Consider the following 22528-nt stretch of genomic DNA (forward strand, 5'->3'; position numbering starts at 1 on the left):
TTTCATCTGCAAATATTACTTGCTTCTTAGCATGTAGATTACCACTGTCTACAAGAGGACTGAATATCAAAGTTGTCCTTGTTTACAAGGTTATGCTACATGTTTGCCAACAACCCATCAGAATATGGGAAAACATTTTTGTTTCTCTTGTTTTCCAGTTGTAAATGGGTGGTTATAGCCATGTGTTAGAGAAGGAGAGGGGAGGAGAAGAAAGATAATTTGATAGCACACTCAGGAAATGAAGCTAACAGACAATCATTTAGGATACTGTCTGTAGGGGCATTTGTGAATCTACATTTTCTCATCATTTTTTTTATATTTATAGAAGGCAAACACTAAATCCGCTTCACCTCTATACTTGGTAGACAACATGGCACAGGGAGGTGGCTCTGATTATGTGCAAGTCTTTCCCTTCTTTGGCTGAGTTCTTGGCACATGGTCAGTGTGGGAGAAACACGAGTGGATTCACCAATCCCGCCTATGCCCACAGAGGAACATGAGATTTTTCTGCCAACTTTTCAAATTATCTGCCCCAAAGAGCAAAGGTCAAACCAAAAGCCTTTACCTTCCTTGTGACAACTTTTGCCCTTGTACAAGATAAGTCGATAAAAATACATCTCATGCAGGGGCACCTTGGTGGCACAGTGGGTTAAGCATCTGACTCTTGGTTTTCGACTCAGGTCAGGATCACGGGGTCGTGAGATTGAGCCCCATGGGCTCTAAACAGAGGGGGGAGTCTGGGACTCTCTCTTCCTCTGCTCCTCCCCCTGCTCATACTCTCTCTCTCAAACAAATAAGTAAATATTTAGGAAATACATTGCATGCAAATAAAATAAATGCAGAACAAAAAAGGAAGGACATGCAAACCTCCAAGCATTTTCACAAATACTTTAATCCAGAAGCTGGAAAATTTTGGCCATTGGTTTGGGGACTTCTGGTTGATACCATAAGAGGTAATCAATCAAAGTCTAAACAAAAATCAAAATCTCCATCTTTTTTTTTTTTTTTTGACAAGGGATCTTGCAGTTCCTATTATATTTTATCAATGACTTTCCAGGGCACTTTTACTAGGAATATGGCCTTCTTGGCTTTAAGTCATTATATTTTGTTGTTCATTGTGTACTACTCCTGTAAAAGTTGAAGGAAGACTTAGATTTGCCTGGGAGGCACCAGGGTTGATAAGCCCCAAGTAGGTATGGAGGCTCCTCTAAACCTCAGAGCCTTTCAAGCTTTCAATCTCCTGTCAATTTCTAGCATCACAGAATAAAAAAATTTTACTTTAAAATGAAAAATGATGAGATCTCCCTTGCCCATGAGAGTGGCGCACTCAGAAATGTCATGGGCTCTTGCTTTTTCCTTCAGTTCAGAAGACATTTAAGTTCTCGTATCAGCATATTCAACGCATATCACAATTATCAGTGTTAGCAAAAGACTCTTTCCCAACGTGAACCTGGCCATTAAAAGTTTTTAATCCAAACTCTGACCCCTTGCTGCTAAAAGTTTTATCTTTAAGGAGATGGTATCAGGTCCGGAATACTAAATTTCTGTAAGGCTCCGTCCCTAAGCCTCCTGGCATTCCAGGGATTATAATAACTGCACATTGTAGTTACCTGCAGAAAGGGATATACTGAGGTGTTGCTTGGGCTGGTAGTATAAAATCAATTTTTAAAAAATTTTTAAAATTTATTTTCAGCATATCAGTATTCATTGTTTTTGCACCACACCCAGTGCTCCATACAATCCGTGCCCTCTCTAATACCCACCACCTGGTTCCCCCAACCTCCCACCCCCCGCTGCTTCGAACCCCTCAGATTGTTTTTCAGAGTCCATAGTCTCTCATGGTCCACCTCCCCTTCCAATTTCCACCAACTCCCTTCTCCTCTCTAATTCCCCTTGTCTTCCATGCTATTTGTTATGCTCCACTAATAAGTGAAACTATATGATAATTGACTCTCTCTCTGCTTGACTTATTTCACTCAGCATCATCTTTTCCAGTCCCATCCATGTTGCTACAAAAGTTGGGTATTCATCCTTTCTGATGGAGGCATAATACTCCATAGTGTGTATGGACCACATCTTTCTTATCCATTCGTCCGTTGAAGGGCATCTTGGTTCTTTCCACAGTTTGGCGACCGTGGCCATTGCTGCTATAAACATTGGGGTACAGATGGCTCTTCTTTTCAGGACACCTGTATCTTTGGGTTAAACACCCAGTAGTGCAATTGCAGGGTCATAGGGAAGCTCTATTTTTAATTTCTTGAGGAATCTCCACACTGTTTTCCAAAGTGACTGCACCAACTTGCATTCCCACCAACAGTAAAATCAATTTTTTAAACATAACTGTAGTTTCTTTCTTTTGGAAGGAAAAAATATCTCTCTTGGGAATTTTAGACCAAAATCTGTACCACATATGCCTTTGGGGTTCAAATTTTACTGTCTTCCTCTTCTGTAGACCTTCAAGTCAAGAAAACAGCACCACAGTTTATCCTGAGCCAGTGATACAGAAGAGAGCTAGCGGAAATAGAAAACGAAACTTATTTGGGCAGAGTATTATGAACCCAGCCTAGATAAGAGTAACACAGACCAGCCCCACTAAAAAAAGATGTGCTCAAAATTTGAAATTATAAAAAAGCAAACGCAAAAAAAAAAAGAACAGAAAAAAATAAGAGTATGTGCAGACATATCACAGAGCAGATTTATACCATCAAGAACTTCAGGTAATAGAATGATCTAACAGACATTATAAAATATTGGTTAATATTTTTGAAGGAATAGAATAATAAACCTCAGAAGGGTTTTTGTTTTAGAAAAGAGCATAGAAATTTGAAAAAAAAAAAAAACAAAAAACAAAGAGTCTAGAAATCAAAAATGTACTCAGAAGGGGCACCTGGGTGGCTCAGTGGTTAAGCTTCTGTCTTTGACTCATGTCATGGTCTCAGGGTACTGGGATTGAGCCCCACATCAGGCATTCTGCTGAGCAAGGAGCCTGTTTTCCTCTCTCTCTCTGCCTGCTTCTCTGTCTACTTGTGATCTCTGTCTGTCAAATAAATAAATAAAATATTTTAAAGAAGTGTAATCAGAAAAAAATAGATTAAACAGCAGATTATACTTAACTGAAGAAAGAATTAATTAGCTGAAATATAGCTCTTAGGAATTACCCAGAATCTCTCTCTCTCTCTCACACGCACACACACACTTTTATATACACACACAGATACAAAGAATGAAGAAGTACAATTTGGCAGTATATATCGAATTTAAATTGGGCAAAGCTTTTGACCCAGTAATTCCACTTTTTAGAGTACATCCAAGAGAACTGGTATATAAGCACAATGAAGCATTGGCGGAGTATAGCTAAATAAATACTAATTAAATACTTGAATACCATGGATCTTTACAGAGAGTGAAGGAGATTAATACATACTCACATGGAATTTTTTGAGTACAAGAAAGCAATTTCGGAACAATACAAACAGTAACATCACTTATGGAAAACCCTATGGAAATCAGGAACAAGAAAGAGATTCTTGGTTATCCAAGGCAGGCTGGGGCTAGAGATAAATATGAGGTAGGGAGAGGAAGAAGTATCTTCAGTGATTTCATTTCTGTCTATTTCAGGAGTCTGGGGGTTTGGTGGGGCCATCTATGTGGTAAATGGGAAATGCCAATGCTGAAATAGATCATAGGTCAGTTTCACACAGAGAAAAGCACCCTGGCTTTTGTTGCAGCTCCCTGAAGTATGACTAACCATGAACCACAGGACAGTATTCTAGAAAATAGTTCTAGGGACCTCATCATGGCTCTTACAAATATCACAGATGACCAAAGGATAGCACACATTAATTGTGGTTGGCCCAAATCAAGTTTCAAAACTAATTAGGTGTTTGCCATTGTAATACCTATACCAATAATGAGAAGCATAAGTGAAGCCCCTGAGACCTCAGTGAGTATCTCAGCCCGCATAATGGTGTAGGCAAACCTAAATGCACCTCATTTTCTCAATCTCCTTGGATTTTCTCCCACTGGATTTTCAGCGGAATGTTTACAAACTTGTGGATATCTGACACTGAGGTCAAGGTATCATACTCTAGACAGTCCTAACTGCTGCATACATCAGCCCTGCCATTCAGAAATGACTCCTAGAATTTGTCCCTGTCATTATATTTGACCAGCAGGTAACATTCATTCTTGTTATTGATTTGTAAACATGCTCTGCATTTCTCGTAGAAGCTAATAGTGTTATTGTTTGAAGTAGATTCTCACTTATGGATTATTTGTTTACTACTATCTGTTGCTAGGTGTATTAGCATGCACTATCTCCCTTTAACACAGCAATTGTGAGTTAAATATTATCTTAATTTTAAAAATAAGGATATTGAGGGCGCCTGGGTGGCTCAGTTGGATGAGCGACTGCCTTTGGCTCAGGTCGTAGTCCTGGAGTCCCGGGATGGAGTCAGGAGTCAGGAGTCGGGCTCCCTGCACAGCAGGGGATCTGCTTCTCCCTCTGACCTTCCCACTCTCACGCTCACTTGTTCTCATTCTCTCTCTCTCTCTTTCTCTCAAATAAATAAATAAAAATCTTTTTTTTTAAAATAAGGATATTGAGTCTCAAAAGGGTTACGTAACTTTTTCAAGATCATCGGGCTCGTAAGTAGCATAGCTTAAATTTATCCCCAGATATTTTTGTTCTGAAATCTTATTTTCATTGCAGCAACTGTACGTCATGTTTCCCATATCCTATTTTGAACTTATTTGAGTCTTTCATGTATAGATTTTCTTTAAAAAATATAAGGTTTGTTTTAGATTTGTGTCATTTAAACCTCTGACACAGTCGTAGGACTAGTTAATGAAGCTAGCGATTTAGTATTCTTATAATACTGGATCAAGCTAATTTATCTGAAAAACTGATCAAATCACATTGATCACAATCATCACTGCAGAGGATACAGTTTTTCATAGTAAAATTGACTAAGAATAAGGTACTGATAGTTATTTACCTGTATATTTCGTAAAAAAAAAATTACGTTAGGTTTTTTTAAAGTAGCAAATACTCCATTTGGAAATTCAGAGGACTATACAGGGTGAACTGTGTTCCTTTCAAAAACAATTACATTTCTTCTCTCTCAAGGAGCGGATTTCTCATATTTAATAATACTTCCAAAATATTATTTGATATTTGGTAATATTTTCGATACTACTTGCCAATTCTTTTCATTGTTTGGTGCTTGCTTTTTCGGTGATCTGGCTTATTTCTTGCTGGGAACCTGGGATGCAGGATTGCAGGGATGCTGGGATGCTGGCATGACCTCGAAACTGGAAGTGGCTGCAGGTTAGTTGGTCTTCCCTTTAAAAAGAAAAAAAATCCTGCGTTAGTATCATCTTCCCATTTCCTTGGACTCAGCTACAGATTCCCCTGTAACCTAACCAAATATTTCCCTATTCTGTCCACTATGCTTGATCTTGACCACTGCCCCGCAAGCCAGCACCACATTGCACCAAGACGACTACAGTATTCTGAAAGGTCTTTCTGTTCATTCTCTCACTCCTCTACATTAGTCCCCTTAAAGTAGCCAGAGTTATCCTGTCATTATGCAAATCTGATCATGACATTCTCTTTCAAATTTTGCACTATCTTCCCATTGCACTTAGAATAATGTTTAAACTCATTATGACTTACAAAGCCACAGGTGATCTGACTTCCGCCTAGTTCTTGGGTTAATCTTGTATCACTCTACCCACCACATGGGCTTGGCTGTTCGTCCAAAGTGCAAAGCTCTCACTTCGGGGCCCTTGCAATTTGCAGTTCGCACTGCGATGCTCTTCTCTACTCTATCTTAGCATGGCTGGTTTGCTTGTATTGTTTATGCATCATTTAAAATATCTCCTCCACAGAGAGGTGCCTCCGGACCAATTTAAAGATTTTATTTATGTTTTGATTTGAGAGACAGAGAGTGTGTGAGTGGGAGGAAGGGCAGAGGGGGAAGGAGAAAGGCAGAATCTCAAACAGACTTTGCACTGAGTATGGAGCCCAGTGCGGGCTCCATTATGACCTGGGCTGAAACCAAGAGTCAGACACTTAACTGACTGAGCCACCCAGGCAGGCACCTCCTGGTGAATTTTAAATGAGCCAGCAAAACACGATCAAATCACCCTAGATTAACTCTCGGCACAGTACTTACCATTGTCAGTAATTATCTTACTTATTTACTTTTCTTTTTTCCTTTCTTTTTGATTTGTATGCCCTCCGCAATAGAATGTATGACACAATAGAATGCAAGACAAGATGGCGTGTCTTCTTGTTATTTAGTAGAAATTCACACATACCTAGAAGTCTTTGATAAATAGAAAGTGTTCAAAAATATATTTTTTAAAAATATTTTATTTATTTATTTGACAGAGAGATCACGAGTAGGTAGAGCAGCTGGCAGAGAAAGAGGGGGAAGCAGGCTCCCCGCTGAGCAGAGAGCCCGATGTGGAACTCAATGCCAGAACCCTGAGATCATGACCTGTGCTGAAGGCAGAGGCTTAACCCAGGTGCCCCTCGATAAATATTTTTGAATGAAAAAATAATTTGTGCTTTTTAGATCTTTTCCAAATATAGTAGATATCAAATACTCTGATATTTGATTTTCTTCCTTGGACAATTGCCTGAATCCTATGTACTATTCAACGGATAGTCATCAATTAGGAAACAAAATATAAGGTCTAGTTTTAAGCTTAGTTATCAATAATGTGTGTGATAATAAAATTTTCTAATCTCTGTAGGCCACAATTTACCCACTCCTTATCAGAGATGAAGTTGGAATGGAAGGACAAGAGAGTGGGTGTACTAAGAAAATATAGTATAATGGGACATCTATGTAGGCTCACTTGAAGTATGTGGTCACAACTTAAATGAGACCCATCAAAGCATTTGTATGTTTTTCCCCAGACACAGTTTGGTCTAAGAGGGCAGGTGTAGAGTAAGCTGAAAATTGCATTTAGCCAGAAGTCACTGTTGTTAGATGAGGGCAAAAAAGACCAAAAAGGAAATGGAAGTGCGACCATGGGAATGATTATAATGATGGTTTGTGGGCTACTCGGAGAGTGAATTATGAAGAAGTATGTGGGGAAGGCCTGAGAGCCTCAGTTTCTACTCTGCAGCGTATCCAACCCTTCCCTCCAGGGCCTGCACAGCTATTAAAGCACAAGGTCCTTGGTTGTGGAGATTGGCGAAGGTCTAGAGGGTTGCTGTTCCTTTTTTTTTTTTTTTTTTTTTTTTTTTTTTTAAGATTTTATTGTTTTATTTGTCAGAGCACTTGAGAGCAAGAGCGCACACAAGCTGAGGGGAGTGGCAGGCTGAGGGAGACACAGGCTCCCCACTAAGCAAGCAGTCTGATGGGGTACTCGATTCCAGGACCCCGGGATCATGACCTGAGCTGAAGGCAGATGCTTAACCAACTGAGCCACAGGCGCCCCTAGACAGCTGCAGTCCTGCTTCAGCTCATTGTGCTGATCACCAACTCTCCCATCATTTTTGGTTGGTTGAGATTTCCTTTTTTACATGAAATCTCACTTCTGCATTCTGAACATGTTTCTTGATATGGAAGTTAGCAGTTTACCCAAGTATTTTGTTGAGAGTGTTTTCGGATATTTCATGTTCACAGTGTTGCTTAAAATGAAAGTCTGCTTTAATTTTAATTTTCGCATTCTTAATGATTAAACCCCTTGTTAACTTTGTTAGGTGCACAGATCTTTGATATTCCTTACATGTATGTATTACTGTCTTGCTCTCACATAGCTGGCATAATATAAGCATGGAAGCATTGTGTCCACATATTCTATGTGTATTATTCATATAGGATTAGGAAATGTATCTTTTTGTTAGGTCTGTAGAGTACCTGAGGGACAATTAATAACCCAAAGTTGATTTATTTCTCTTCCTGTTCTCAGGATTAAACCCTACACACAGCTTCCATTTACAGCCAGTCTATAATTATATGCACCAGGTAAAGTGATGTTATGCTCTTCTAACAAATCAACCCTGGAAACTCAGTGTAGTCTAACATAGCACAGATTTATTTTTTCACTTCTAGCGTATTTCCAGTTACCCTCTGTTTTCCACACTCCCTCAAATCCCAGGCTGGTGGGAGGTACCTCTACCTTCTAGTTGTATCATGTAGAATATATCACTGTGGAAGAGGAAGGGAACATTGTCCACCAGTAACTTAATTTGATCTAGAAGAGATGTACTGCATTTCCTGAGCTAGCCCATTTGCATGTACTATTCACAGTCGCACCTAAACCACAAAGGGGCTGGGAAGTGTGGTCTCTGAGGTGAAGGAGATAGGAGCAAATTGGATATTGCTAAACACTAGCTTAAGGTCAATCAGCCTGACTTTTTTGGTTCTCATCGGATTTAAGTGTTCACTCAACAACCTGAACTAATCAAATGATGCAAATGTGAGTGTTAACTGTGCTCTGATCTGAGTCACTAGTCTCTTTGTATCTTTGGCCTTAAAGTAATGGACATTAATAGTCTCAAATCTTGCATAATGTAAATATGTTTGGAAACATTTTGTAGAGTGTAAACTAGACAAAAGGGATCTGTGTTTTGATTTTTTTGATGTCTGTTTATTTAATTTCTACATACAACATAGGGGCTCAAATGCCTACCCCCAAAATCAAGAGGCTCACACTCTTCTGACTGAGACAGCCAGGTGTCCTGGTTTTAATTTTTTAATAGGGTGAATAGTAAAGTAAATATGTCACCTATAAGATCATTTAACTTATCCTTAATACACACTGGTTTTTATTTCAATAGGCATCATTACAAATAAGATGGAGACCGAAAACCACACAATGGTGATGGAGTTCATTATGGGGTTAAAAGAGGATCCTACACTTTGTTCTGTCTTCTTTGTGGTTTTTCTAGGAATCTATGTTGCTACCATATTGGGCAATATCAGCATAATCATGTTAATCTGCAGAAGCCCTCAGCTTCACACCCCAATGTACCTTTTCCTCAGCCATTTGGCCTTTATGGATATTGGGTGTCCTACGTCAGTCATGCCCAGTATGATCGTAAATTTCCTGTCGCTGGTTGCATAGCTCAGCCTGGCTCTGATGTTATCTTTGGAATGGTGGAGTGCTTCCTGCTGGCTGCCATGACCCGTGATCGCTATTTGTGGGCATCTGTTCTCCACTTCTCTACTCTACCCTCTGCCTTCCAGAGTCTGTATCATCCTATTGGCTGTTCCCTATCTGGGGCGACGTGTGAATGGGTCATCATTTACTGGCTGTTTATTGAGCTTGACTTTCTGTGGGCCAAATAAAATCAACCATCTCTTCTGTGACCTCCCACCATTAGCAAAACTTTCTGGTACCCATATTTATGTTGCTGAAGTATCTCCTGTTGTCTCAGCTGGGTCTCAGTCATTGTAATCACACTGGTCATCATAGCTGTTTCATATCTATACATCCTGCACTCCGTCCTATGTACGCATTCCCCCGAGGGAGGACACAAGGCCTTCTCTATTTGTATTTCTCACCTCAGGGCAGTCACTTTGTTTTATGGGACAGTCACATTTGTCTATGTCATACCAAAGTCAGGTCACTCGTCTGACCACATTAAAGTGGTGTCTGTGTTCTACACAGTGGTGATCCCCATGCTGAACCCCTTGATTTACAGTCTGAGAAACAAAGTGGCGAAAGAGGCCATGAGAAAATTGATGGCTAGAAGACATCGGTTATTTTAAAAGAAATTCAGTATGATTCCAGAAACTGAAAAATGATAGTTTTCAGAACATATGTGATAGATGCTTATGTTTTCCATTAGCCTTATCACTTTATGTGAAGAACTATCTTAAACACAAAATACCAGTATGTTAACAAATGTCAACCTTAATTTATAATTTTCTGGAGTCCCAGAATATTTCATGAAATTCAGCTGGGTTCAAATTAAATATGTACCTTTCAGGGTTAGGAGACTTGGGAAATATAATTTCACTTTGTCTCTCCTTTGTTCATTGTTTACAGTCCATGATTAGAGAGTGTTTTCTTTTTCTTCTGTTAAGTTCTATATTTTTAAAATAGCGTCTTGTAAATTAACATCTTAGAAAGCATCATGTATTCAATGGAAATGCAAACGATGGTAGTGTTGCCAGTCTGGGTCACTTTCTCCTGTCTTATACCAGGTTATCATAATCTTTTGAAATAGTTATGCTGGAGTCTTGAAAAATTTTATTCCCACCTAAAATAAGACAGACCTAAAGAATTTATTCTATAGTTTTGTCACCAAGACAGCTCAATCCAGGTAACACAGAAGGAACTCTGAAGGCTGAGTCTCTGAGAGCTCCTTCGAGAATTCCCAGTAGTTTTTGATATTTCTCAAAGGCTTGAGTGCAGACACTTGTCTTTGAACATGTGCTGACAAGCCTTTGAATAGTAGGAAGAACTGCCTGGGCGTGGTGCTGGGGAGGGGGCTACGCCCAGTGGAGCTTGCTTTCAGCAAGCCAGTTGGCATTTCCAGGGTATAAAATTATGGATTAAGATACCCAGGCTGCCGCAGGCCTGAAATATACCTTCCATCCTTCTTTGTAACATCCCGCAAGGTGTTCATCGCTGCAACTCTGTCATGGCTTTATTTCAGGGGCTCGTGATTGAGCCTGGAGAGTTTTCAGCCTCCTTAATTACCTCCCTACCTCTAGAACCTTCCCTATGACTTCCGATTAATCCTGTTTCAAGAGTAAAATAGCATTTTCCAATTATTACGAAAGTGGTGTGTGTCACATGAGTCCTAGAGCAAGAGTATATTCTGACTCCCCCCAGTTCAATGTTCCCGGCAAATAAATTGGTGGCAGTGTAACTCTTTGCAAATAGTCAGGGATATAAAGACCGTTACAGAAGGAGCTAGCTTGAAGAAGTCCTGGCATCTCGGTTCTCTGATGGATGGAGTTATTTACCCACAGTTTTTAAAAAAGATAACGCCAAAGAATCCCGGACTAGTCACAGATTTTATAACAAAGTAATCAGGCAGTGTTCCTCTCATCTCTCTGGACCTATTATGTTCTGCATTTAAAAAATATATATTTATCAGCGATTTGTACATCTTCTTTTGTGTAATGTCTCTTCAAGTCTTTTGCCAATTTTACTCTCATATTGTACTTTTCTTATTGATTTGTTCTTACTGTAATCTGTATACAAGTCCTTTGTCAGATTTGTACATTTTAAAGTTACACTTCCATTCTGGTTTGCCTTTTGGCTCTCTTAATTGTATCTTTCAATGAACAAAGGGCCACAGAGGACCCCCAAACAGCCAAAATAATCTTAAGAAGGAAGAATAAAAAACTGTAGGCATCACACTTTCTGATTCAAACAATATTGCAAAGCTACAATAATCAAAACACTATGGTACTGACATAAAGACAGTCATACAGCGCAATGAATAAAACAGAGAGCCAAAAATAAACACATCCGGGTGCAGTCAAGTCATTCTCGACAAGGGCACCAAAAATACTCAGTGAGGAAAGGATAGACAGTCCGTCAATAAGTGGTGTTGGGAAAACTGGATCTCCACATGCAAAAGAATGAAATGGAACTCTCACCTTACACTGCACATAAGAATCAACTCAAAATGAATTAAAGACTTATATTTAAGAACTAAAACTCCAAGAAGAAATGCCCTAGAGGAGAACATAGGGGAAAACTTTCTTGTTATTGTTCTTGGCAATAATTTTTTTTGGTATGACATTGAAATCACAGGCAACAAAGACAAAAATAGATAAGGACTACATCAAACTGAAAAGCTTCTGCACTGGGGCACCTGGGTGGCTCAGTCATTAAGTGTCTGCCTTCAGCTCAGGTCATGATCCCAGGGTCCTGGAATGGAGCCCCACATTGGCCTCCCTGCTCAGTGGGGAGCCTGCTTCTCCCTCTCCCACTCCCCCTGCTTATGTTCCCTCTCTCACTATGTGTCTCTCTGTCAAACAAACAAATAAATCTTTAAAAATAATAAAAAATTAAACAATAAAGAAGTTAATTTTTAAAAAGTTTCTGCACAGCAATGAAAACAATCACCAAAGTGAAAAGGCCACTATGGAATGAGATAAAAATATTTGCAAACCATATATCCGGTAAGAGGTTAATTTCCAAAATATGTAAAGAACAATCGAATAAAAACAAGTCAATAGCAAAAACACTAGTAGCTCAATTTAAAAATGGCCTAAAGACTTGAACGGACATTTCTTCAAAGAAGACATAAAAATGGCCAAGAGGTACAAAGAAAGATGCTCAGCATCACTAATCTTCATGTAGATGCAAATCAAGACCATGATGAGATATTACCTCACATGCATCAAGCTGTCTACTAGCAAAAAAAAAAAAAAAAAAGCAAGTGTAGGTGAGGATGTGGAGAAAGAGCAAACTTTTGTATATTGTTGCTGGGAATGCAGCTGCTATGAAAAACAGTATGAAGTTTCCTCAGTCAACAACAGAACTACCATATCATCCAGTAGTCCCACCTCTAGATATCGATCTAAAAGAACTGAAGTCAGTATCTCAGAGATTTTAGCACTCTCATGTCCACACCGGCATTGTTTACAAGCGCCAAGATATGAAAGCAACCTAAATGTCCACTGACAGATAAGTGCATAAAGAAAGGTTGGCATCTATACATACAATGGAATATTATTTAGTCTTTTAAAGAAGGAAATTCTGTAATATGTGACAGCGTGGATGAACCTGGAAGACGTTATGCCAAGTGAAATAAACCAGTCACAGAAGGGCTAATACTGTAGGACTCCACTTTACGGTGTACCTAAGACGGTCACTCACAGACTCGAGAATGGAATGACGGTTGTCAGAAGCTGGAGCTGGAGTGAAATGGGGAGTTGCTAATCAACAGGCACAGGGTTGCAGTTAAGCAAGATGAGTAAGTCCTAGAGATCTGCTGTAGAACATTATACTGTAGTTAACGGTACTGTAGTGTGCACCCAGAAGCCTCTTAAGAGGATGTCTCATATTAGATATACCACAGTAAAATAAAAATCTTAAAAAGTAGGTCACTCATTTATTCACTCATTCATTTTTTTTTTTAAACGGCTATGTATGAGGTACTATACAATGTTTGTTTTTTTTTTTTTTAAGATTTTATTTATTATTTGACAGTGAGAGAGAGAGAGTGCACAAGCAGGGGGAGAAGCAGGCTCCCTTGAGTCCCGATGCAGGGCTAAATCCCAGGACCCTGGGATCATGACCTGAGCTGAAGGCAGATGCTTAACCGACTGAGCCATCCAGGCACCCCTTCTATGCAATGTTCTAAGAAGAAAGTGTGGAACAAGGCAGACATGATCCCTCCCTCATGGAAATGTAGGAAAGTAGGCAAAACAAAACAAAAACAAAAACAAAAACGAAGACATTGAGCAATGACTTACACTAGTGTCTACATAAGTAAAGGTGTAAAAGTGCAGAACATATTTCAGGGTTCTCTGAAACTACTCACTGTGACACTGTAACTTAGTCCAGGGTGTCAGAGGACACTTCAAGGGTGAAATATATTTAAACCTGAGATCTAAGATGACTAAGAATTAGTCTTCCATTGGAAGGGTGTGGAGTGGTGAATACCATCATAAAATGGTTTGTAGTTGGGTAAAGATAGAGATAGAAGTATGTCTACTTTTAGGTTTTAGCATAGTATCTAATGCATAGATTTTCTAAAAATTGTTTAACACTAATTCAGCAAACATCTATTTAGTCCTATATTCCCAGCATTACACCATTTAAGAGGTATGCAAAATCATTAATCATAAACACTGCACTTTCATTCCAGGGAAAGAACAAGATCTTCCACCTGTAATGGTACTAATCAAGTGATGTGAACAGAATGTTGGGAGAGGAACAGGAATGAAGGGACTTTAATTCTCCCAGATAGGATCTGGAATGTTTTTGTGGAATCAGTGGTACCTGTTTCTATCATTCATCAGCCATAGTCGGGCTTCCTTAAAACCTAAAGGAATAGTATCTTTCTAGGACAGAGGGAGTCTCACAGCATGCCCATTTCCTAATTTGCTGGATTTGAGGTGTTTGAGCTGTTAGGCCCTCCTAATGTGGATTATCAGGTTTAGCTTTGTTCTGAAGGTCATTGATTGATGGATTTATTCCCAGAATCAAAGGAACCTGACTTTCAACCTTAGAGAACATTCTGCTTTGTGGCCATGGTTCAAGAATAGAGCCAGAGTAGATTGCAGCCATGTATCTTTGACAACCTGCCAGTCTATGTGGCATTTGTAGATGGCAGAGTCCTAAGAAAAATGTTAGGGTGAGCTTCATTGTTTTATTAGAAAGCTTACATGTTGGTGGATCAAAGTTAGCAAAGGGGAGAGAGAATAGCATGTGTGTGAGAAATGTCTGCCACCAACAAGCATGGTGTGTGTGTCAAGTGTCTTAGGACAGATCCATGTTACATGAGAAAAATATATGTGATTTTTTAAAAATGTACATCACTTATGTTGAAAATAATATTACAATTCCAGTGGATTCATGTTTGTAAATTGAACAGTACTAGCAAACACAAGTTATCTCTAAACATAGGTGACATGAAAACCTGGGCCACTCAACATAGTCACATTTCAGAAATGCCACAAAATGTCACAGCCACATTAGTCATCTTGATCTAATAATCAACTGCAATGATAGTAAAATGTTATAATTATTTTCAATTTGAGTTGAATGTTTAATTTTTTCATTTAAAAAATAAGTGGAAACACAGAGTATGTGTTTCACTCATACACTTTTATATCATCATGTTTATGTGTTATTTCTCTGTCCCAATAGAGGTGCACATTAACTTCTCTATCCCAATGGATTCTCAATGTAGTTTTCCAAAACAAATAAACTAATTAATTTGTAATTACATTCAGTGAAGTAAGTGATTTGGGCCTTATCTCAAATGACACAAGCTTCACTTAAATATGGCTCTGCCGTTCAGTGACCATTCCTCAGAGCCTTCCCTAGTGTTGCAGTGGACGTGTTACTACTTTATCCTTGCTCCTTTTTAAGGACACAGAAATATTTGAACTCTTACATGTACAAGAAATTGCGAGTTGATTATTTCGAGTAAATTATTAGTAACTGAGCATTTGTTTGTTATATACACAGTGCTGGGTCTTTTCATTCAAATCGTATCATTTTTAACACAAGAATCACATGAGGTATGTATCATTATTTCCTTTTTTACAGGCGAGGAAACAGAAGATCCACAACTTCTTGTAACGTGACTCTGATTTCATAGACAGCAAGAGGCAGAGCTAGAATCTGATCCCAGGTTTGTGTGGCTGCAAAATCCAAGGTATTTCTGCACATCCCTTTGTCTTCCCTGATGTCATTCATATCCAACTTTGGAAACATTTCTGTCTTTCATCCATTTATTTTTTTCTCAAAAAATTTATTTCAGGTTGAGGCTTTGTCTTATTAAAAATGCCAGAATATGAGAATTCAGACACATAATCCTAGTACTGTTCATACTGTAGGATGTCATTGCCATGATTCACATGTAACATTGAGTAAAAGGTGCATGGTTGCTGGTAGTTATGTATGTATGTTTCCTTCATTCTTCATCAGATAGAAGCTCTTCAGGAAAAAGCAAATTATTCAGAAGAAAGTGTTGGTCTTTAAACTAGAAGAGTCATGGAGATGACTGAATGTAACTAATATATTCTCTTCTGCTCTTGATCATGTGCTCTAATTTGAAATAAGGGAATATTATTCTGAAATGTTAATCTTTCTTTCAATCCAATTTCCTAGCCTTTCTAGCTGGCTACTTGCATCCATATTTCTCTAACTACCCTCTCTTCCCATCACGATTATATGCTCCTACTTCCTATTTCCTTACAGTTGCTTAATAGAACTGATGAAACCAAAACTTACTACTGCAGGTCCCCAAATGCTTCAGTTTACTTTCCAATTAATCCAGTCTGTGAAAATACCTGGACTCTTCTTATTGCTTCATGTAATCTCAGAAGGATGAAAAAGTGTGTATAAGAGATAAGTCCTGGAAGATTTTGCAGAATATTCAGAATTTAACTCATAACAATAGTAAAATTTCTATTTGGTCCTTTCATCTTGGACATAGACACTTTCCAGCCCTTAGTACCAATTATAACTAAGGATGCAATTTTTTTATTCCAGGAAAATGATCAGGTTAAGAAAGAGATGTCAAAGTCAACTCCATGTTTTTTGTCTAATAATTGGATAGATGGTAATAATATCTACTAAAAAAGAGAATCCTGGGGCAGAGACACATTTGGGATGGGGGTAGGAAATTAAGAGCTTGCCTTTCCCTCATCATTTTGGTGATTTACAGTTTATGTTGTTACCATCAGTATTGGTGTAACACCCTTTTACATGTTTCTGGTACACATGGGGAGGACTTGCTCTATGGTATACAAATAGGAATAAAATAGCTGAATTCCAAGATCGTTGAGTCTTCAATTGTAATATTTTCATGGAATTTGAGAAGAAAATTCATGTGCACAAAGCATTCTAAAAGTGAGGCAGAATTACCATTCAGAAATGATAATTGTATGGTTCTGTTTAGATATCTACATTAAATGTGGGGTAATTTCAACCTGTTTAACCTCCTCTGGTTCTGATTTCAATAGGCACCATTAAATGGGTAGATGGAGACTGAAAACCTTACAGCAGTGACGGAGTTCATTATTCTGGGGTTAACAGATAACCCCACGCTATGTGCCATCTTCTTTGTGATTTTCCTGGGAGTTTACATAGTTACCATAGTGGGAAATATCAGTATAATCATCTTAATCCGAAGCAGCCCACAGCTTCACACCCCGATGTACCTTTTCCTCAGCCACTTGGCCTTTGTGGACATTGGGTACTCCACGTCAGTCACGCCAATCATGCTCATGAGTTTCTTAAGAGAGAAAACGACCATCCCTGTGACTGGCTGTATAGCCCAGCTTGGCTCTGATGTCACCTTTGGGACTACAGAGTGCTTCCTGCTGGCTACCATGGCTTATGATCGCTATGTGGCCATCTGCTCTCCCTTGCTCTACTCCACCCAGATGTCCCCAGTGGTCTGCTTCCTCCTTTTGGGGGCTTCTTACCTGGGCGGATGCATGAATGCTTCATCATTTACAGGCTGTCTGATGAACCTATCCTTCTGTGGACCAAATAAAATCAACCATTTTTTCTGTGACCTCTTCCCACTCCTGAAGCTTTCTTGTGGCCATGTTTATATTGCCGAAATATCTCCTGCCATCTCTTCTGCATCCGTCCTCATCAGCACACTGTTTACCATAATTGTGTCCTACAGCTACATTCTCCACTCAATCCTGAATATGCGCTCTACGGAGGGGCGGAAGAAGGCCTTCTCTACCTGCACTTCCCACCTCACTGCGGTCACTTTGTTTTATGGGACAGTTTTGTTCGTTTATGTGATGCCCAAGTCGAGTTACTCAGCTGATCAGGTCAAAGTGGCATCTGTGATCTATACAGTGGTGGTCCCCATGTTGAACCCCCTCATCTACAGCCTGAGGAACAAGGAGGTGAAAGGGGCCATGAGAAAACTAATGGCTAAAACACACTGGTTCTCCTGAATTACGTCAGATGTGAATCCATAAATAACAAACCAATGATTTGGGGGAAAATTTTTGCTGGATACTTTGATGATATTTATCATTAACTTTATCACTTTGATAGTGAAGAAGTCCTATAAATATAAAAAGCCATTGCTGACTTCCATATAGAAAATGAAATATGTGATTAACAAGGAAATCTGCTTCATTCAAATTAAGTATGAACTTTCCAAGGTAAGAATACCTTTGCAAAATAGTTCCATTCATCAGTTGTGAGTCCTATTTAAATAAAGAGAGCTATTTCCATCAAAGATCAAACTTGATTGAATTCCATCTTGTTAAATAACATTTGGCAAAAAACAAAAACACAAAAACCTTGTCCCCAGCTAATGGTTATATTGACAAGTCAGGCTGTTCAGGTCACTTCTTTTAAAGATACTGCCCTGGGGCACCTGGGTGGCTCAGTCAGTTAAGGGTCTGCCTTCGGCTCAGGTCATGATCCCAGGGTCCTGGGATCGAGCCTCATGTCGGGCTCCCTGCTCGGCGGGAAGCCTGCTTCTCCCTCCTCCTCTTCTGCCACTCCTCCTGCTTGTGTTCCCTCTCTCCCTGTGTCTCTGTCAAATAAATAAATAAAATCTTTAAAAAAATAAAAAAAAATAAAGATTCTGCCCTGCCTTCATCAATGAATATTTAAATTTTTGGAAACACTGATGTTGGTGTCTCCGAAAAGCTTCTATTTTCACTTTATTTAAGCCAAAGTAAAGATCAGGATTCTTCCATGTGGCCATTAAGAGATCCAACCCAGATAACACATAAGGAACTTCGTATACATCTCACGAACTCTTTTTGCAATGTGAGTCTCACCAGATGATTCTAGAGTAGGACTTCAAAAGCTGAAGTTTCTTTGGAGGGGGAGACTGGGATATTGGGACTTTCTTTCAACAATAATTGATAGATAGGAGGCGTGAGATTATGGTTCAGGCGACTAATATGTTTGCCACACATTTTATAATGTCTCTCAGGGAGGTGTCCCCTGTCACTGCTTCTTCCACTGACCTTTTTGAAGGGGCTTATGGTCCAGTGTGGTATGTCAACAGCCTCTAAATCGATTCCCTTCCTCCTGTACTCCTTTCACAATGATTTATGATTAATATTCTAGCTAACATATTTTATTATCAGCATAAGAATAATGTCAGACAAACAAATTCTGTGACAGGTTGGAGGGACCACTTTACAAGCTGACCCGAGTTCTTCATGGATCAGATCAAGGAAACCTCCTCCTTTTCTGCCTGGAAGCCACTCTGAAATTTCTCTGGTCCTATTTCTCCATTTATGCCTCAAATTTACTTGCAGCAATTATGGGGTCTGTAAGCCTAGTAGTGCAATAATTTGGGGGCTTGCATCAGCACAGGCATACCCCTTTGCAAAGAGAGGGCCCCTAAAGGTATAACTTCAGTCTTGGAAAGGCATCCTGGGAGTCATAGTGGGAACTCTGAACTCTGGTGGCTGAAGTTTTTTTTTGCTGTTTCTGGAAGTCTTTGTCTTCATCTTTCCTTTTGCTTTGCTTTTCACCAGGGTATATCCTCGGCCCTCTGCTCTGCTCCCCCTCCCCATAATCCCCTTGGGTGATCTTATCTTCTCCCATGAGCCCAGCTGCCCCCTTTGTGGTGACAGAATCCCTACACACCCTTCCTTGGAGTACAGATGAACTTCTTCACCCACCTTTCCCTTTCCCCCAAGACTCTCAAACTCAGTGTGTCCTGACTTGAATTTGTCAGACATCTCACAAAACTATTCCTTCTCTTCTGGTCCTTTCTTAATAAGTGGCATCTCTTTGTAAGGCCTCGTACTGCAAGAGATCTGGGGTGACCATCCCTGCACACCCATCAAAATAGCCTGCCTCCCTCCGACCCTTTTCTTCTGTCAGAGGGAAGACATGTTGCATATGGACCGCTTCCTCATCCAAGCTCTCCTTTCTAGGCGCTTAAAGACTCTCCAGTTGATTATGGTAAGTTCATGCAGAGGTTTTTCCTTCCTATTCAATAATCCAATCCCCCTGATGTAGGTGGTGTGGTGTGTGGCACTGTTCCTCTTTTATGGGAGAGGATACACATTGGCACCTATTTTTTTTCCCTCCCAAATTCTAAATGAGGAAATGGCACATAGGAGAAGGCATGTGGGAGAGCAAAATATTAACCTGTACAAATGAAGATATTAGAATACCTTCATATTTGAATATCACATATTTGTGGACACAGGTGTTTTCGTGTTCTAAATCCCAGAACTTAACACTCTCCTCTCTGTCTCTGGCAATATTGGAAACACTCAGGTCTCCCCAGTGAGACTGGGTCTTTCCCCATCTGTTTACAGCATGGCCAAGAGTAACCCAGAGCACTGAGGTCAAGCTCACTCCCAAGACAAACAAGGAAGGGGAAAGGCTGGGCTTGCTCTTCTGCTTGAATTGTGTCCTTCAAAAATTCGTATGTTGTTTTCCTAACCACCAGTATCTCAACGTGACCTCATCTGGGAATAGATACAGATGTTACAGATGTAAGTAGTTAAGATAAAGTCATATTGGAGTAGGATGGGCTTCTAATCCAATATGCTAATATCCTTACTTACAAAAGAAAAAAAATAAGAATTTGGACACAGACAACACAGGGAGAACCTCATGTGAAAATAAAGACAGAGAAATAGGTTATGTTTCTATAAGCCAAGAAACTCCAAAGATAGCCCACAAATCATCAGAAGCTAAGTGAGAGAGCTAGAACAGATCTCACAGCCTTCAGAATGAACTAACCCTGATGACACTTTGATCTTGGACTCCTAGCCTCCAGAACTGGGAGACAATCACTTTTTGTTGTTTAAGCCACTCAGTTCATGGTGCATTATTATAGCTGCTCTCACAAGCTAACACAACTAACTACATATCTAGTATTCCCCTCCAAACTATCAGCTAATTTACTACTTCTTGGGGAGGAGGGAGTGAAGGCTAAGAAGGGTATGTTATGCTAATGGATAGCTCTTCCAAAGTGGGACAGAGAATATTAGAAATGGGAAAAAGCATTTTCCCCAAAGAGCACATCAAAAAATAAAGATCAAGACTATCCCTGTGCAAATAATCAAAAACTCCTTTTGTAAGAATTTTTTTTGTTGGGGGGGGTGAGTTTCCTGATGACTGTAGACTGTAGATTGTTACTTAGAAGGCAGAGATATGAACCAGGAGAAGATTTTAAAGATCCTGAGCAGTTGGGTTGTTAAAAGATTTTTAGTCTATAAAAATTTCAGGAGTATTTTCTTCTTTTGGAGTGGATTGGGACTTAGGAAGTCACTGACATTCTTCATACTCCGTGAACCATATCTGTAGCAGAGTATTAGAGCAGATTGTAGGCAAAGAGGTGAGAAGTAATTTGGAGGTGAGGAAATCATTGCATACCATGATTAGGATGGTGGTTATAGAAGCCTTTACATTTGTCAAAAGTCATCTACCTATATATTTAAATCGTGTGTATGTAAATTTTACTTTAATAAAGTTGCTATTTTAGAAGATTCTAGAAGAGAGTACTCCTTTCTTTCTCATTTTAATCTGAGGCTACAGGCAGTGGCAACAGGATTACCATCTACCTAGAAATGGAGGCCAACACTATTTCTTAATTAGTTATCAAAGCTGTTCCGTCACCTGTTGTACCTCCTCTAGTTTCCCAGATATTTATTCTTTTTTGTTCCTTTCATGCCTTTCTTCAACACTGTGCCTATACCAGCACTGACTTTCTTTCTGCTTAAACAATTCTATTATTTCTTCTTTTATTACACATTTGCTGGTGATGATTTTAAAGTTTGGGGTAGGTGCATTTATTTTTGGTCACAAAGAGTCTTTGGTCAACAAGAGTCACAAAAAAAAATCTTTGTTTTTTTTCACTTTTTACATGCTTTTATTTTGAAATAATTACAGATTCGAGGAGCTGCAGTGATAGTACAAAGAGGGCCTGTGTACCCTTGATGCAGCTTCACCCCAGGTTACTAATGAATCAAAACAAAAACCAAGAAACGGACTCTGAGAAAATGTATTAGTATAGTTCTGTGCACCTTCATTATTTTTTTTAAAAGATTTTTTTATTTATTTGAAAGAGAAAGACACAGCGAGAGAGGGAACACAAACAGGGGAAGTGGGAGAGGGAGAAGCAGGCTTCCCACAAAGTGGAGAGCCCCGTGTGGGACTCGATCCCAGGACCCTGGGATCATGACCTGAGCCTGAGGTCAGGTCCTGACCTGATCATGACCAGACGCTTAATGACTGAGCCACCCAGGCATCCTGTACACCTTCATTCTTGAAGATAAGTCTGTTTTGGGTAGAATTCTAGGTTACCAGTTATAAATCTTGGAGCACTTTTAAGATCCAATTGTTTTCTTGTTTCTATCATTTCTCTCAAAAATTCAGCCATCAGTCTTCTTCCCTCTCTCGTCCTCTTTTTCAAAAGGAATATGTCCTGTATGTCCCCCTTGTTGGGGAAATCATCGAAAAGATGTGACTACCTATGAACCCAAGAGCTGGACCCAGGCATTCAGCAGCTCCTGGCCTCCTCCCCTGTCCTTGGAATGTTCCTGTTGCCTCTCCTGCTCCCTGAGCCTGCTCCAAGGACACAGCCTTGAGACGGTAACTGGTATTGAAAACACCTGTGTGGTCTTCGTGGCCTGCGTGGTCTGCATGGCTGCACCCAGTTAAGGCCTCTTTACAAGCTTTAAAGGTTTGGCTGGTAGGTGGGGGGATGCATTCGCCGTCTTGCTGCTGCCCAAGACAAGCCTTGAATGTAAGTTCCCTTTGCTATTAAAACTGCCACCTTCCAACCCGGAGTGGCGCCTCACTTTTTGGTTTTTCCCTGCCCTGTGTGTAAGAGGGCTGGTTTCAGATCATACATGGGAAGCTCCAGGAGAAGGTCGCAAGCCAACACCCCAGA

At 39.7% G+C, this 22528-nt stretch overlaps 1 protein-coding gene and 1 pseudogene across 1 annotated transcript; both read left to right on the top strand.

The window, feature by feature from the left end:
• The first annotated feature begins 8820 nt into the window (after nucleotides 1–8820).
• LOC116600108 lies at nucleotides 8821–9737 on the top strand (annotated as a pseudogene).
• A 6912-nt stretch (nucleotides 9738–16649) lies between these two features.
• On the top strand, nucleotides 16650–17594 carry LOC116600109 (olfactory receptor 481). The gene has a single exon (XM_032360187.1). The coding sequence runs from the start codon at nucleotides 16656–16658 to the stop codon at nucleotides 17592–17594; it is 939 nt and encodes a 312-aa protein (XP_032216078.1). The 5' UTR covers nucleotides 16650–16655.
• The last annotated feature ends 4934 nt before the right edge of the window (nucleotides 17595–22528 follow it).

This window comes from Mustela erminea, chromosome 9 (genome assembly GCF_009829155.1).
Source record: "Mustela erminea isolate mMusErm1 chromosome 9, mMusErm1.Pri, whole genome shotgun sequence".
In the NCBI taxonomy this organism is placed as follows: Eukaryota; Metazoa; Chordata; class Mammalia; order Carnivora; family Mustelidae; genus Mustela; species Mustela erminea.